Source organism: Cygnus atratus, chromosome 8 (assembly GCF_013377495.2).
Source record: "Cygnus atratus isolate AKBS03 ecotype Queensland, Australia chromosome 8, CAtr_DNAZoo_HiC_assembly, whole genome shotgun sequence".
Lineage (NCBI taxonomy): Eukaryota > Metazoa > Chordata > Aves > Anseriformes > Anatidae > Cygnus > Cygnus atratus.
Genome location: NC_066369.1, coordinates 1452142 through 1464535, shown reverse-complemented (window position 1 = coordinate 1464535; position 12394 = coordinate 1452142). Strand labels below are relative to the sequence as shown.

Genomic DNA, 12394 nt, shown 5'->3' with positions numbered 1-12394 from the left:
AAATACAGAGTAGCCTTATGGTATTCAGCGTTTTTTTTGTTCTTTCTAACATCTTGTATGTTGTGTAATTTGGACTTGTAGACTTGCCTTCCCAAGTTTTTCGAGTAAAAATGAAAGATAGCTGAGAAATCCCACTTTCGATATTCATACCTGACTTCCACACACATTAATATTGTATTAAACGTAATTGAAAATCTAGTTCAATTATACTGACACTTAGAACATCGGCTCCACCTTACCTAGAGCACTTATGTTTTGTTCTGTATAATTTTAGGATTATATGCCATTCCAATCAATATTCCTTAATGCTTTTCAAAATGATATTGAGAACAATCAGCTCTGGCAACAAACAGCTGCTGCTCTCCAGTCTAACAAATTTGTGCAGGTAAGCTTACAGAAACTGACAAAAATATTGTTTAGGTTTGTAAAAGGTTTTGCAACATCATGGCTTATTTGAAAGAACAAACTTGCAACCTGTAAGTCTTGACATACTTCTCTAATATTTCCTATCTAGCCCCTTCTGGGAAGAAAAAATGAGTTGGATAAACAAAGGAAAGATATCAAGGAGCTTTGGCAGAGAGAACAGAAAAAAATGGTTGGTATTTTTCATATCTAACAGTGTTCAATCTCAAATTCTTAAAAAGGTCAATATTTTCTAACTATGCTGTCTAATGTTACACATCTTAATTCACATGTAGAACCCATAGGACTTAATGGATGTAGAATGTAACTGTCAATTTCATGGCATATTCCTATTTGTAAGAGGTTATCCTTCTATGACTTTGTAGTCTGAACTGAAGAGTACCAATCTGGGCATAACATTTTTTTTAAACATCCCATTAAACAAACAGAAAATGAAAATAATTTCTTTTGCGTTTTTTTCTTTGTTGCATTCTGCAGCAAGAGCTGGAAGCTGCTCTAAGAAAAGCAAAGTTGCTATATACACAGCGTCAAGATGAGTATGAAAAGGCGAAATCCTGCACCGCTCGTGCTGAGGAGGAACATCTTAGCTCAAGTGGAAGCTTTGTAAAAGATTTCAGCAAGCAACTGGAAAAAAAACGAAGGCTAGAGGAGGAGGCTCTTCAAAAAGTAAGTTTTTTTTCTTACTTTTAAAGATAAGTCTTAGCTGGCTTCGCTTGTTCTTTCACACAAATGCTCTCAATGGGAATGTTCTGTTCATAATTCTTCATTTTAATCTTGCTGTGCTTTCTGGCTTCTATCCTAAGGGAGAATCTCCTGTTACAATTTGTCATGTGTATGTATTTTTCTTACCTGTTAGTATCAAGGTTTGTTGTCCATCAACCCTTTATAAATGTGTTTTTCCATAGGCTGAAGAGGCCAATGAACACTATAAAGCAAGCATAGCAGAGATTGAAGAAAAAAGAAATGATTTGGAAAGCTTTAAAAGTGACGTTTTAATGCAGCTTCGGGAGCTTATTTTCCAGTGCGATCTTACTCTTAAAGCTGTAAGTATGCTTTTTAAAATAGCTTTGGCAATAAAGTGGCTTGGCCTAATTGTTAAATAGAGCTATATAAAGATTCTTAAGACTGAGAGAAAACTGCATTGATAGTGTTAACTGCTTAAAATAGAAAGTTTTCAAAGGACAGAGGGCAAGCCAGTAGAAAAAGAAGGAAAACTTTTAATGTTTGTTGTTCCTGTTTGTATTAAGAGGTATTTTTAGTGTAAAAAAAGAAGATGTGAGTATACCCATCTTGAATTTTTAGATGTTTTTGACGAGCTGTTGCACTGCAAGAACCTTGACTACAGAATTCATGTTGAATCTTTCTAGTTATATTGAGGGCAGTAGTATTATCTTGTTACTTTGAGTACAGCTCACGTTCCCGTTATTTTCATTTGTGCATTAGCAAAGAAGTTTGGCTTAAGTGTTTGTTAATGCACTGCAGCATGGAGCCTGCCAGCCTTAAAAACTTTACTGATTACTGCAGTATCTGCTGTGACTAATTTAATATACAAATGTAATGGGTGTAAATAAGCAAACGATTGTCAAAATGTTATATCTACATATACTGGTTGTAAAAACCTTGAGTGCATTTTGCTAATAGATGCATATTTTCATTTAGATGAGATGAAGTCAGATATAGCACTGTGTCATGGGGGGGGGGGGGGGGGTTACAAAAAAACACAGTAAGCTTAGTAGAAAGCTTAAACCTGTCAGTGCAAGTTTCTCTAGGTTGCAAATTATTCTGAAATCAACAGTTTGAGGAAAAGTAATTCTTAACAACTAGTTGACATTTTAATCTTCATCTTCAACTGACACACTAGCAAGATAAATTTCACTGGCAATTGAATTCTACTTGTGAAAATCAAAAGCCCAAGCTTTTAGCTAGATGATGAAGGAAGTTAGAAATTCTGTTGGAGAGCTTAGGAAGATGGAAGTGTTTCTCATTTACAAATAATGGAATGAGCAGGCTTGAATTCCTTACCTGGCTGCATGCTGCCACATTAGTGCAAGCTGGTCAGGTACCAGCTTGTTAAAGGCCAAAGAAGAAGGAAGGTGTGAAGGCAAAAAATCTTTTCCCTTCTGAAAAAGTTGGAGATGTGTTGTGGTTTAAACCAGCAGCCTGCTAAGCACCACACAGCTGTTCACTCACACCCCACCCACAGTGGGATGGGGCAGAGGGAAAGGTAAAAGCTTGTTGGTTGAGATAAATATAGTTTAATAGGAAAGAAAAGGAAGGGAAATGATGATGATGATAATAGAATGTACAAAGCAAGTGATGCACAATGTAATTGTTCACTCTGACTGATGCCCATCCCATCCCCAAGCAGTGGTCCCACCCACCCCAGCCAGCCACCCCATGCAAATTCTTTAGCATGATGCCATGTGGTATGGAATGTCCCTTTGGCCAGTTTGGGTCAGCTGTCCCAGCTCCTTGAGCACCTGCAGCCTCCTTACTGCCAGGGCAGTATGAGAAGCTGAAAAGTCCTTGTTTTAGTATAAGTAATGCTCTGCAACAACTAAAACATCAGTGTGTTATCAGCATTATTCTTATCCTAAATCCAAAACACAGCACAATACCAGCTACTAGGAGGAAAATTGACTCTATCCTAGCAGAAACCGGGGCAAAGCAGTAGCAGTTATTCCTGCAACCCCCTACCTGAAGCAGAAGCCATGAAGTGTCCCCTTCCCTCGTCTCTGACTTGGATAAACTATTTTAGAAGCTTTATTTTACTTAATGTTCAGTTAGTCTGTTTTGTTGGAGCAAGGCATTTTGTCCTTTTTCATGTCTCAAGGTGATACAGAGCTGATTTGGGTTTGGAACTCAGACTACTTCATTGTAGACTACTTCATTGTAGCATTGACTAACGTTCCCAGAGGATGAAAATTGCCTTTTTGGTAGCAACAAACCTTGCTGTATAAAACTTGCTTGTTTAACCCAAAGTGGGAAAACACTGGAGTTGCCTTTGCTACTTTGAGTATTTGATAACCCAGAGAGCAAAAGAGGAATACTGCCTCATATGAAGTATTTGCAGTAGATATCCAGGAATCTTGCACAAAACCCATCCCTACATGTGTTAATAACTCCTAGCATTTTATAGTATTATTATTTAAATCACTGTCTGTCGTGATGCTAATTTGGGTTGAGCATAGTGAATTGAAATACCTAGTAAATCATGTACAAATTTTTCTCCTCCTAACAGGCAACAGTTAACCTGTTCCAGCTGCAGCATGCTCAGGTTGTATCTCTTCCAGTTAACTGCCAGTCCCTCTGTGAGAGTGCCAAACTTTATGACCCTGGTCAGCAGTATTCAGAGTTTGTGAAAAGTTTGCCAAAGGAAGGCATTCCTATTGAATCAGGTTCTTTTGAAACCCGTAGTTCCCAGGTTGATGGGTGAGTCCCAAACTACTTGCGGCATTTCCTTGTTTCAGAATTAAATGCAAGGCATATGTGTTTACCAGTAAAAACTTCTGGAGGAGTAAAATAGCGTTGAATGAATCTTCGTGTTTTATTTTACCATTCTTTATTTCTTTGACACATAATTTGGTGGTTGATTACGTGTAATATTCACATTCAAACATGACAATGCTTGCTAAAACATTGACAATTACTGTGTAAGAATTCACTTGTTACTACTTTAATGTAGATAGTAGTTAATATGAAAAAAATAAACTTTGAACTGTAAGGTTTACTAGTGTGGTGTGGCAGTAATATTTGATAATTTGTTTTAGAATGCCTGGAAAGGTACTTTTCTCCTTCTGCAGGCCTTGCTACTGTACATTCTTGTATATTGTTTAGGTTTGGAAAACTTCAGGCAGGAAGTTTTGTTTGATTTCTGTCTCTTGCTGTGTGACAAAAAAAAGTTCAAGTCCACGTGTCCCTTTGTTATATAGCTTAATTATTTTTTCCAAGCAGTATGAAATAGCAGCTTTTAATGTTAATCTATTAAAGATATTGCTAATATGGAAGTAAAGACAGCAAGACAAAAAGATCTTGTGTCGGTATGCCAAATGCTTTTTCCACCTTTAACTTGTTGTAAAGTAGTCATCTTGGCACTAAAGTACCAGAATACCCATTCCAGTCTGTATGTTTCACAGTTGTACAGGAAAGTGTCATCATCGTCTTTCAAAAGAGAACTAAATACAAAAACCTAATGCTTGAGTCAGACTTGTACCAACAAAAGCCAGGAAATTCAAAGTTAAAGCTGAGATTCTTAGTTCTTGTCTGTCAATTTCCTGCCTTTTAAGACTGATTTAGACATGCTCATAAGCTTTGACTTAAGGGATTTAACTATGAGGCTCCCCAAGAAACTGATGAGCATGAAATTTCAAACTCTTTTTATGGTCTCCCAGCTATTTAATGCTTAAGATTCATAGGAGCTTGTTTTTTCTCCTCCCTTCTTCCCTCTTGTTTTCTTTGACGTGGCCTTGTGATTCTTCATGCACTTGAAGGGATCATTTTTATTGTTCAGGTGTGCATTTATTTAAGGGATAGTAGCTTGGACAAATGCATGTTTTAATGTTTCTTAAGTCTGTTACTTCCTTCAGCTGGACAGGGTAAAACTGATTAAGCAACAACTTCCTGACTGCTAAACTTCGCTAGTAGGCCATTTTGTCCACAGAGTGCTTCAGCATTTTACATGAGACTAACTGTTTTCTGTCCTCATCTTGAGAACAAATATTTCACAGTGGACTTAACATCTCTGGTAGCTTCGACATATTTTCTGGTTTTTAGCGACTATTGGTTCTGCAGCAGTATCTAGCAACATTTTAACATCTATATGTTTATAGATGAATAGTGGTGATAGCTGGGCAGAGAATCTTTCATATGAAAGGATTGAGAGTAGGATGCAATAGCCACTAAATTTTTCTGGTCTTCAGCTAAACAGATTTGCTGTATTTGCAAAATCTACCAGACAAAAACCTTGCAGATAAAACCTTGCAGAGATGTGGAAAAGCTGATTTACATGAAAGAAAAAAAAAAAAAGAAACTGCACTTATTTAATTAGAAATAAATTGCCTTTTTTAATTTGGGCTTTAGTAATGACAAGTGAAAATACATATGTTCATGAACATTAATGAACAACAATGTTCATTAAATGAAGCATTTTTAGTGTCCTGGCATGGGGGGGGGGGGGACCAACTTTGTCTTTCGTTCAATTCTGTTTTATCCACTATTCAAATTACTTTCTTCTTTCCAAAGGGTTTTTAATAAGCAGTCAACCAACAGTGTCCATACATCACACGGTAACTTATCGCAGTGTTCAGGAGATTTTCCATCCCAGATGTTAGATGATGTGGGAAGTCCAATTTACCATCGTTCACAAAGGATTGGAGAAAAGAGATCATCCAGCAGCACAGATATCCAAGGTAGTTCTTCTGTATTTCAGCTGCAGTTCAGTCCCTAAATAAAAATATCAGGAAAAATAGGTGCTTGATGTCTCACTGCCAGAAGAAACTTAGCAGTGAAGGGAAAAAAATCCATTTTAAAGTTTGAAGCCTGAAAGCAATTATACATTCAAGCATAAGGAGAAATGGAAAAGTACATGTATGTGTAGCTTAGATTCTTCCAGCAAGAAGGGTAAGGGGGTAACTCAAACAGTAAGTTCTGTTAAGCTCAGTGTATTGAATTATTTCTATTGACATTAGCAACTTAATATCCTGTGTTTTTGTAAATACTGCATTGATTTCTGCTTTTCTGCAAAAGTACAAGTGTCAAGTTTTCAAAGCTAATTTCTTTCATCCTGAAGCTTTTACAGAAATATATGCTGTGTGTTTTTCACTGCACTGCATGTTCATATAACTTTTGCAATATTTGCCTATTTAGAATATAATCATAGTTACTTTTCTCAATAAAAAGACTGTCACTTTGTCCTTTACATTTGGAATTCTTGGATTTTCTTTCTGAAAGCAATACGAGGGCCACCACCATTCAGATCTTGGTCAGTTGGAAACCAGAGTGGAGGAATGTGCAGTGATTCTGAAAGTGCAGGGGGAAGCAGTGAGTCACGATCTATGGATTCTCCATCTGCTAGCCCAGGTATAGTTACACTCGCTGCTGTACTAATTTTAAATCTTTTCTTTGAACTGTTTAATGAAGACAACTTTATTAGTTTAGGGCAGAAGTGATACTTTCAGCTTCCTGAAATTTTTGTCATCTTCCAGGGGATTTTAAAAGACGACTTCCACGAACACCTTCCACTGGTACTATGTCATCTGCAGATGATCTTGATGAAAGAGAACCACCATCTCCTTCAGACTGTGGTAATGTTGTTTCCATACCTGAAAATTCCCCCAAAGATGTTTTTGTTGTGGAATTTCTTTTTCTTTTTAATGCTCTCGAGAAAAGTACAGTGCTGTGGTTACCAACAGCGTAGTTTTTCAGTACAGTGTATTTTCCACTTGATGTTGGAAGTTGAAAAATAATGTTCAAGTCATTTTAATGAAGTGGTGCTGAATTGTCTTAATACATTTAGATTAACTTTGTAGGCAACCAGTGAATATTTCTAGTGTTTTCACCCTCATGAGGTAAACATGAATGATCCACTAACCATTTTCACTTAACGTTCATTAACTGCATGGCATTGAGTCAGATATTTAAGATCACTTCATAAAGTCAGGTAAAATGCACAGATATGGAGAGCTGGTAATAGTCAAATCCGTGAAAAAAAAAGTTCAAATGTTTAGGGGGGTAATTGAGATTTTACCCTTTTGAACATGGAGAAACTGGTTTCATAATGTCTGTCCCACATTTGAACAGACCATTTCCAACTTTCATATGAATTAATTTTTTACTGTATGAAGATGAAGTTGCCACAGGTACTGAAGCCTGAATAACTAGATTATCAGAAATAATTCTAAGGGATATCTGCAGTACCTGCAAACTAGTTCAGTTATATTTGTGGCACTGTTCATTAAAGCATTTAGGAAATCCTTTAGTTAGTCCTTATTTCCTAAATATATACTTTGCCTTCTGTGAATGAGCCTGTTGTTAATACTAGTTTAGATTTAGATTTAAAGCATAGCAACATACCAGTTAATGCAAACTTTCACTTGGAATAGTATCTAATCAGTATTTGAGCATTTAAGAAGCTTTCTGGGCTTTCTAACTGTATGTATTTCTTTCCTATGTTCTACAGATAAAATCTTAATTTTTGTTTCACAGAACTGTTGATAACTTGGAAAAAAAAAAGTCATGAAAAGCACCAGTTGCTATTGTGTTGTAGAATCCTCTAGAAACTATTTTGATGTTATCATAGGAAACTGAGAATTAGTGATTGGGGAGGAGTCATTGTTTTATATGAGTTCTGCTGTGTGTATTAATTCTTACCATATGCAGTGTATGCTTATGAAGTACTTCTGAAAGATTACAGACCAAACCATAGTGTAATCTTTCATATTCTAGTACAGGACTTTGAAGTAAATAGAAAGAAACTTGCCTGATCTGCATGGTAGCTGGAATTAAATATCCTAGTGTTTTCATGTGCCATTGATAGAAGAGAACTGAAATACTTTATGCAAAACTATTTGATTCTACTTCCATAGAATATTATTTGAGGTTAATTTGTTAAATAAACTGTAACAATGCTTTGGTTCCTTGTGATTGAAATGGTTTTGGTTACTTTGATAGTTTCTGTTATAGAACTCTGTGTTCTACAGCACAGTTCTTTTAAAAAGAAAAATAAACAGCCCATCCCAATAGTAGATATTACAATGACTGAAACAAAAAAATTCTCTCCAGGTTTAAATGATCTGACATCTGAAACTGCAAACTCTCCGGGACCTTTTAGAAACACTAATATGTCTAAAGCAGCACAAACGCACAAACTGCGGAAGCTGAGAGCTCCATCTAAATGCAGAGAATGTGACAGCTTAGTGGTATTTCATGGAGCTGAATGTGAGGAGGTAAGTTGAAAAGTAGTTTGAATTGCTGCTTGGGATTTATGTGAAGTTGAGAGTTTGGGAAACCTACATTTTTCTATCTAAAAAGTACGGACTTTGTGGCACATAAGCAAAAGCACCACTGACTAATGAATTTTCCTTTTTGTTCACATATGGGGTGACAAACACCAGAGATTTCTTATAGTGTTAGACTGTGTCAAACCATGTACTTTTTTCCCCCCTTGTAGTGTTCACTTGCATGCCATAAAAAGTGTTTAGAGACTTTAGCTATTCAATGTGGGCACAAAAAACTTCATGGAAGGCTTCACTTGTTTGGAGTGGAATTCGCCCAGGCTGCTAAAAATATTCCTGATGGTATTCCTTTCATCATCAAAAAGTGCACATCAGAAATTGAAAGCAGAGCACTGAATGTCAAGGTATGCCCAAGTTTGTTTATAAAACTTAAGTATGAACACACTTTTTTTTAAATTAAAAAAAGGCTTTCAAGATGATAATGTTACACTGTTGATTTTCATCTGTATTTTAAACTTGCACTTGCATTTCAAATCACATTAGAGTTGTGCTGGTCTTTTTATTTCAGGGCATCTATCGTGTGAATGGAGCCAAATCAAGAGTTGAAAAGCTTTGTCAAGCTTTTGAAAACGGAAAGGATTTGGTTGAGCTTTCAGAGCTCTATGCACATGATATCAGCAATGTTCTCAAGCTGTATCTCCGCCAGGTATGCACTTCAGAGGTCAAATGGAAAAAACGCAGTAGGATAGTATATTTCATTGTACAAGACAAAAAAAAAAAATCCTTTTCAGCAATCCTGCAGCATATGCAGATGACCTGAATGCCTTCTATATTTGCAGTAGGCTTTTTTAATTTTCATATGGAGGCTGTGATAAGGGCAGGGAAAGCTCTGAGACGGCTGACAGCTTGTATTGCAATCTAGATTCCATGTGATATGATGTCTCCAATCTAGATTTCATGTGATATGGTGTCTCTTAACTACCAGTATCATACACAGACCTAGCTTTTATTTATCCATTTGTAGTGAAGCTAAAACTTTTAAAAACCTTTGGTTACTGTGTTTTGGCTGTTTTATATATGTAGTTTAAAGCACTGCCATATTCTCATATTCTTGCCTCAATATGCAGACGTGCTAAAATATTGCTGTTAATATATGCTAACAATGATTTGATCAAACACTCATAATCATCATAATGATGTGCTCATCATGGAGGGATTGTCCATCTTTTCCGTACAAAATGGAGATTTAAAGCTTTAGGATTGATTTTTCCAAAAGGATTTCAGTGTGTAACTGAAAAGGTGAGGCTGGGATGTTGCCCAGTGTGACTACTGAGTCACTCAAAAAAAAAAAAAAAAAGTTAACACTGAGAAGAGCATTGCTTAGCTTCAAGGTCCTGTCCTATATACATCACAGTGGGATAGTTTGTGGCACTGTGCCGTATTTTGAATACGGCTTATAACTCTAAATATAGCTAACTTGTTTTCTTCTGGTCTAATTACTTTTGTAGATAGTCTGTTTTTTTAAGTAGACCTGTCCATTTTAAATGTTGAAATAATTCTAGAAACCTGCAGACATTTTTTGACAGAATCCTGAGTTAAACCCTAAAAATAGTTATTTACACTAATTATTTTGAGTTTTAACTAGTTTTCCTGCTTTTTGCTTTTATCTAAACTGGAGCTAGACAAGTAACCAGATTAGGTTTGAGTTTTTTGTCTTTCTGTGATTTTTTTCTTAACATTCACTTGGTAATACACTACTGTTACGCCAAGAGAATATTTGAATCATGATTTAAAATGCTTTATGGCCTAAAATCCAATAAAAAATAGAATATGGACTAAACTGGATACCACATGTAGTATACTATCAAAGAATGGAGGAAAGAATACTGTGTTTTGTTATCACAAATGTTTGTTTCATGCATCTGCAGTGTAACACCTTCTCTCACAGCAATCTTGTTATCGAAATACCTATGTATATTGATAAATGCTCAATGCTGAAGCTCTTGCAGTAAAGTGCTAGCAAATAATTTATGGAAAAAAAGTGTAGGAGGGAGTCTTTTACTGTTACTGACGTTTGTTTTTGAGAACTTGTTTGAGCTAATAAACAAAGATAAAACGTCATCTAAGAAAATACGCTAGACCAGACAAGGCTGAAGAAAAACAGGAAGGAAACAAAATTCAGGCTTGAGTAGTTTCTGAAATGTTCTTATTTATTCAGCTTCCAGAACCCTTGATTTTGTTTCGGCTTTACAATGAGTTCATTGGACTTGCAAAGGAAAGCCAGAGTGTTAATGAGGAACTGGATGCTAAACAAGCTAGCCCTAAATCAAAGAAAAGGCAGTCAATCTGTATTGAACTGAATAGGATCATCATTAAAATTAAAGACCTTCTGAAACAGCTGCCTGTACCAAACTATAACACTCTTCAGTACCTTATTGGACACCTTCACAGGTGAGAAAAGACTTTAAAATGCAAATTGCTGTTGAAAATTGAGCTGCATGCTAGATGGTGTATACTAGGAAACCACTGTACCCTTCTGGATGACTGTAGAGGAAGAAGTTGCAGGATTTGTTGTCATTTGTCACTGTTTATTCACAGAAATAGTTACATGTGGATTCGGGTGTGCTGCAGTTATATTATTAGGTCCTATATTACATAACCTTATGCCAGAAGAGAATTTAATGAAATCAGGCACGTTCTGACCTTTTAAGAGGTCCTATGGAAAAAGACAGATCTGTATTTGTATTCATCAATTACTTTTACTAGGCGCTTCAAAAGTAGCGTAGAGACTTTATAGTTTGCCTAAGCATGCCATATGTGTAATGATATTGGGTTTAGGTCTTCAAGTTGTCATGTTACTAGACTCTAACTTGTATTTCTCAATCTGTTTGCACATACCCTTGCCTACCCTCCTGCCTCATTTACTCAAAATTCCAGATGGTCACAAATAACACTAAATTAGACATAAAAAACACACTGAAAGGGCTTAGTCCAAGTTGCTGTTAAGTGCTGTCATCTTTGATGATTCTGCATGCAATCCAAACCCACCTTCGGTATTTTTGTCTTTTAGCCTCTTTAGACATAACTTTAGAATTAATACCTAAAATAATTCTGAAGTAGTGAAACCCCCTCTTACTCTTGTGGTCTTTTTCTCCCCTCTCCTTATGCAGGGTTACAGAACAGTCTGACGAAAATAAAATGTCGGCCAGCAATCTTGGCATAATATTTGGTCCAACTCTGATCAGGCCACGTCAAACAGATGCTACAGTTTCCTTGTCATCACTTGTGGATTATCCGTATCAGGCACGGGTAGTGGAGTTACTCATAACATACTATGAAAAGATATTTGATGTTTCATTGCAACTACTTCTGAGCACATCTCAGTCTGAAGAAGCTGCCATTACAGTCAGAGTTGCATTATCAGGAGGAGAGAGGGAGCCACAGCAGCAGAGGAAGTCATTTGTTGCTGTAAAGGAAGTGAGTGACTTCTCTTGTGCTGATGCAGTGCTACCTGTGCCATCTTCTCTTGTGTTAAATGCTGCAGCATGCTGAAGCACATTTCTATAAAGTACTTTTTTTTTTTTTTTGGAGTCTTTTCGTTTGTTCTCATTTACTTTCACTCTGACTCCTGTTAACAGGGTATTCTGATAGCTCCAAGTGAAAACAGAGCTTCAGAAACAGCTGCATTGTTCTTGGAATCAAACAACAGCAAGAATACAAAAGAACAAGTAGACACGTCTGCAACTGGTTAGTGGAATTTTATTCTTGGATGGGCGAATAAAATGCATTTAGATGGATGCGTAGATGCATTAGATTATGGTGCATGCAGCTCTTCAATTCAAACAAGCTAGTCTTGCCTAAAAGCTTGCTTGTCAGTGCTTGATATAGTGTTTATCTTTGTAAGAGGAACAGAATTAAATCTTTCTAAAGGCTATCAGAAGTAAATGTGGTTATAGAATCAGTTTAAAGTATTTAAGACAACACAATGGTGAGTAGACTTCTTCAGTAAAAAAAAAAGG

At 36.3% G+C, this 12394-nt stretch overlaps 1 protein-coding gene across 10 annotated transcripts in view; it reads left to right on the top strand.

Moving 5' to 3' along the window:
- Positions 1-12394, top strand: part of ARHGAP29 (Rho GTPase activating protein 29) — a 78519-nt gene that overhangs the window by 63476 nt on the left and 2649 nt on the right. For 8 of the 10 annotated variants that reach the window (XM_050712146.1, XM_035537178.2, XM_050712149.1 and 5 more), the window contains 14 exons: positions 275-385; positions 515-595; positions 901-1089; positions 1329-1466; positions 3665-3855; positions 5665-5831; positions 6373-6501; positions 6627-6725; positions 8203-8366; positions 8591-8779; positions 8944-9081; positions 10594-10826; positions 11546-11852; positions 12014-12122. In XM_050712146.1, the coding sequence (XP_050568103.1) occupies positions 275-385; positions 515-595; positions 901-1089; positions 1329-1466; positions 3665-3855; positions 5665-5831; positions 6373-6501; positions 6627-6725; positions 8203-8366; positions 8591-8779; positions 8944-9081; positions 10594-10826; positions 11546-11852; positions 12014-12122 (2245 nt within the window). The remainder of the gene's footprint in view (positions 1-274; positions 386-514; positions 596-900; positions 1090-1328; positions 1467-3664; positions 3856-5664; positions 5832-6372; positions 6502-6626; positions 6726-8202; positions 8367-8590; positions 8780-8943; positions 9082-10593; positions 10827-11545; positions 11853-12013; positions 12123-12394) is intronic. The other 2 variants (XM_035537181.2, XM_050712145.1) reach the window with 1 other exon arrangement.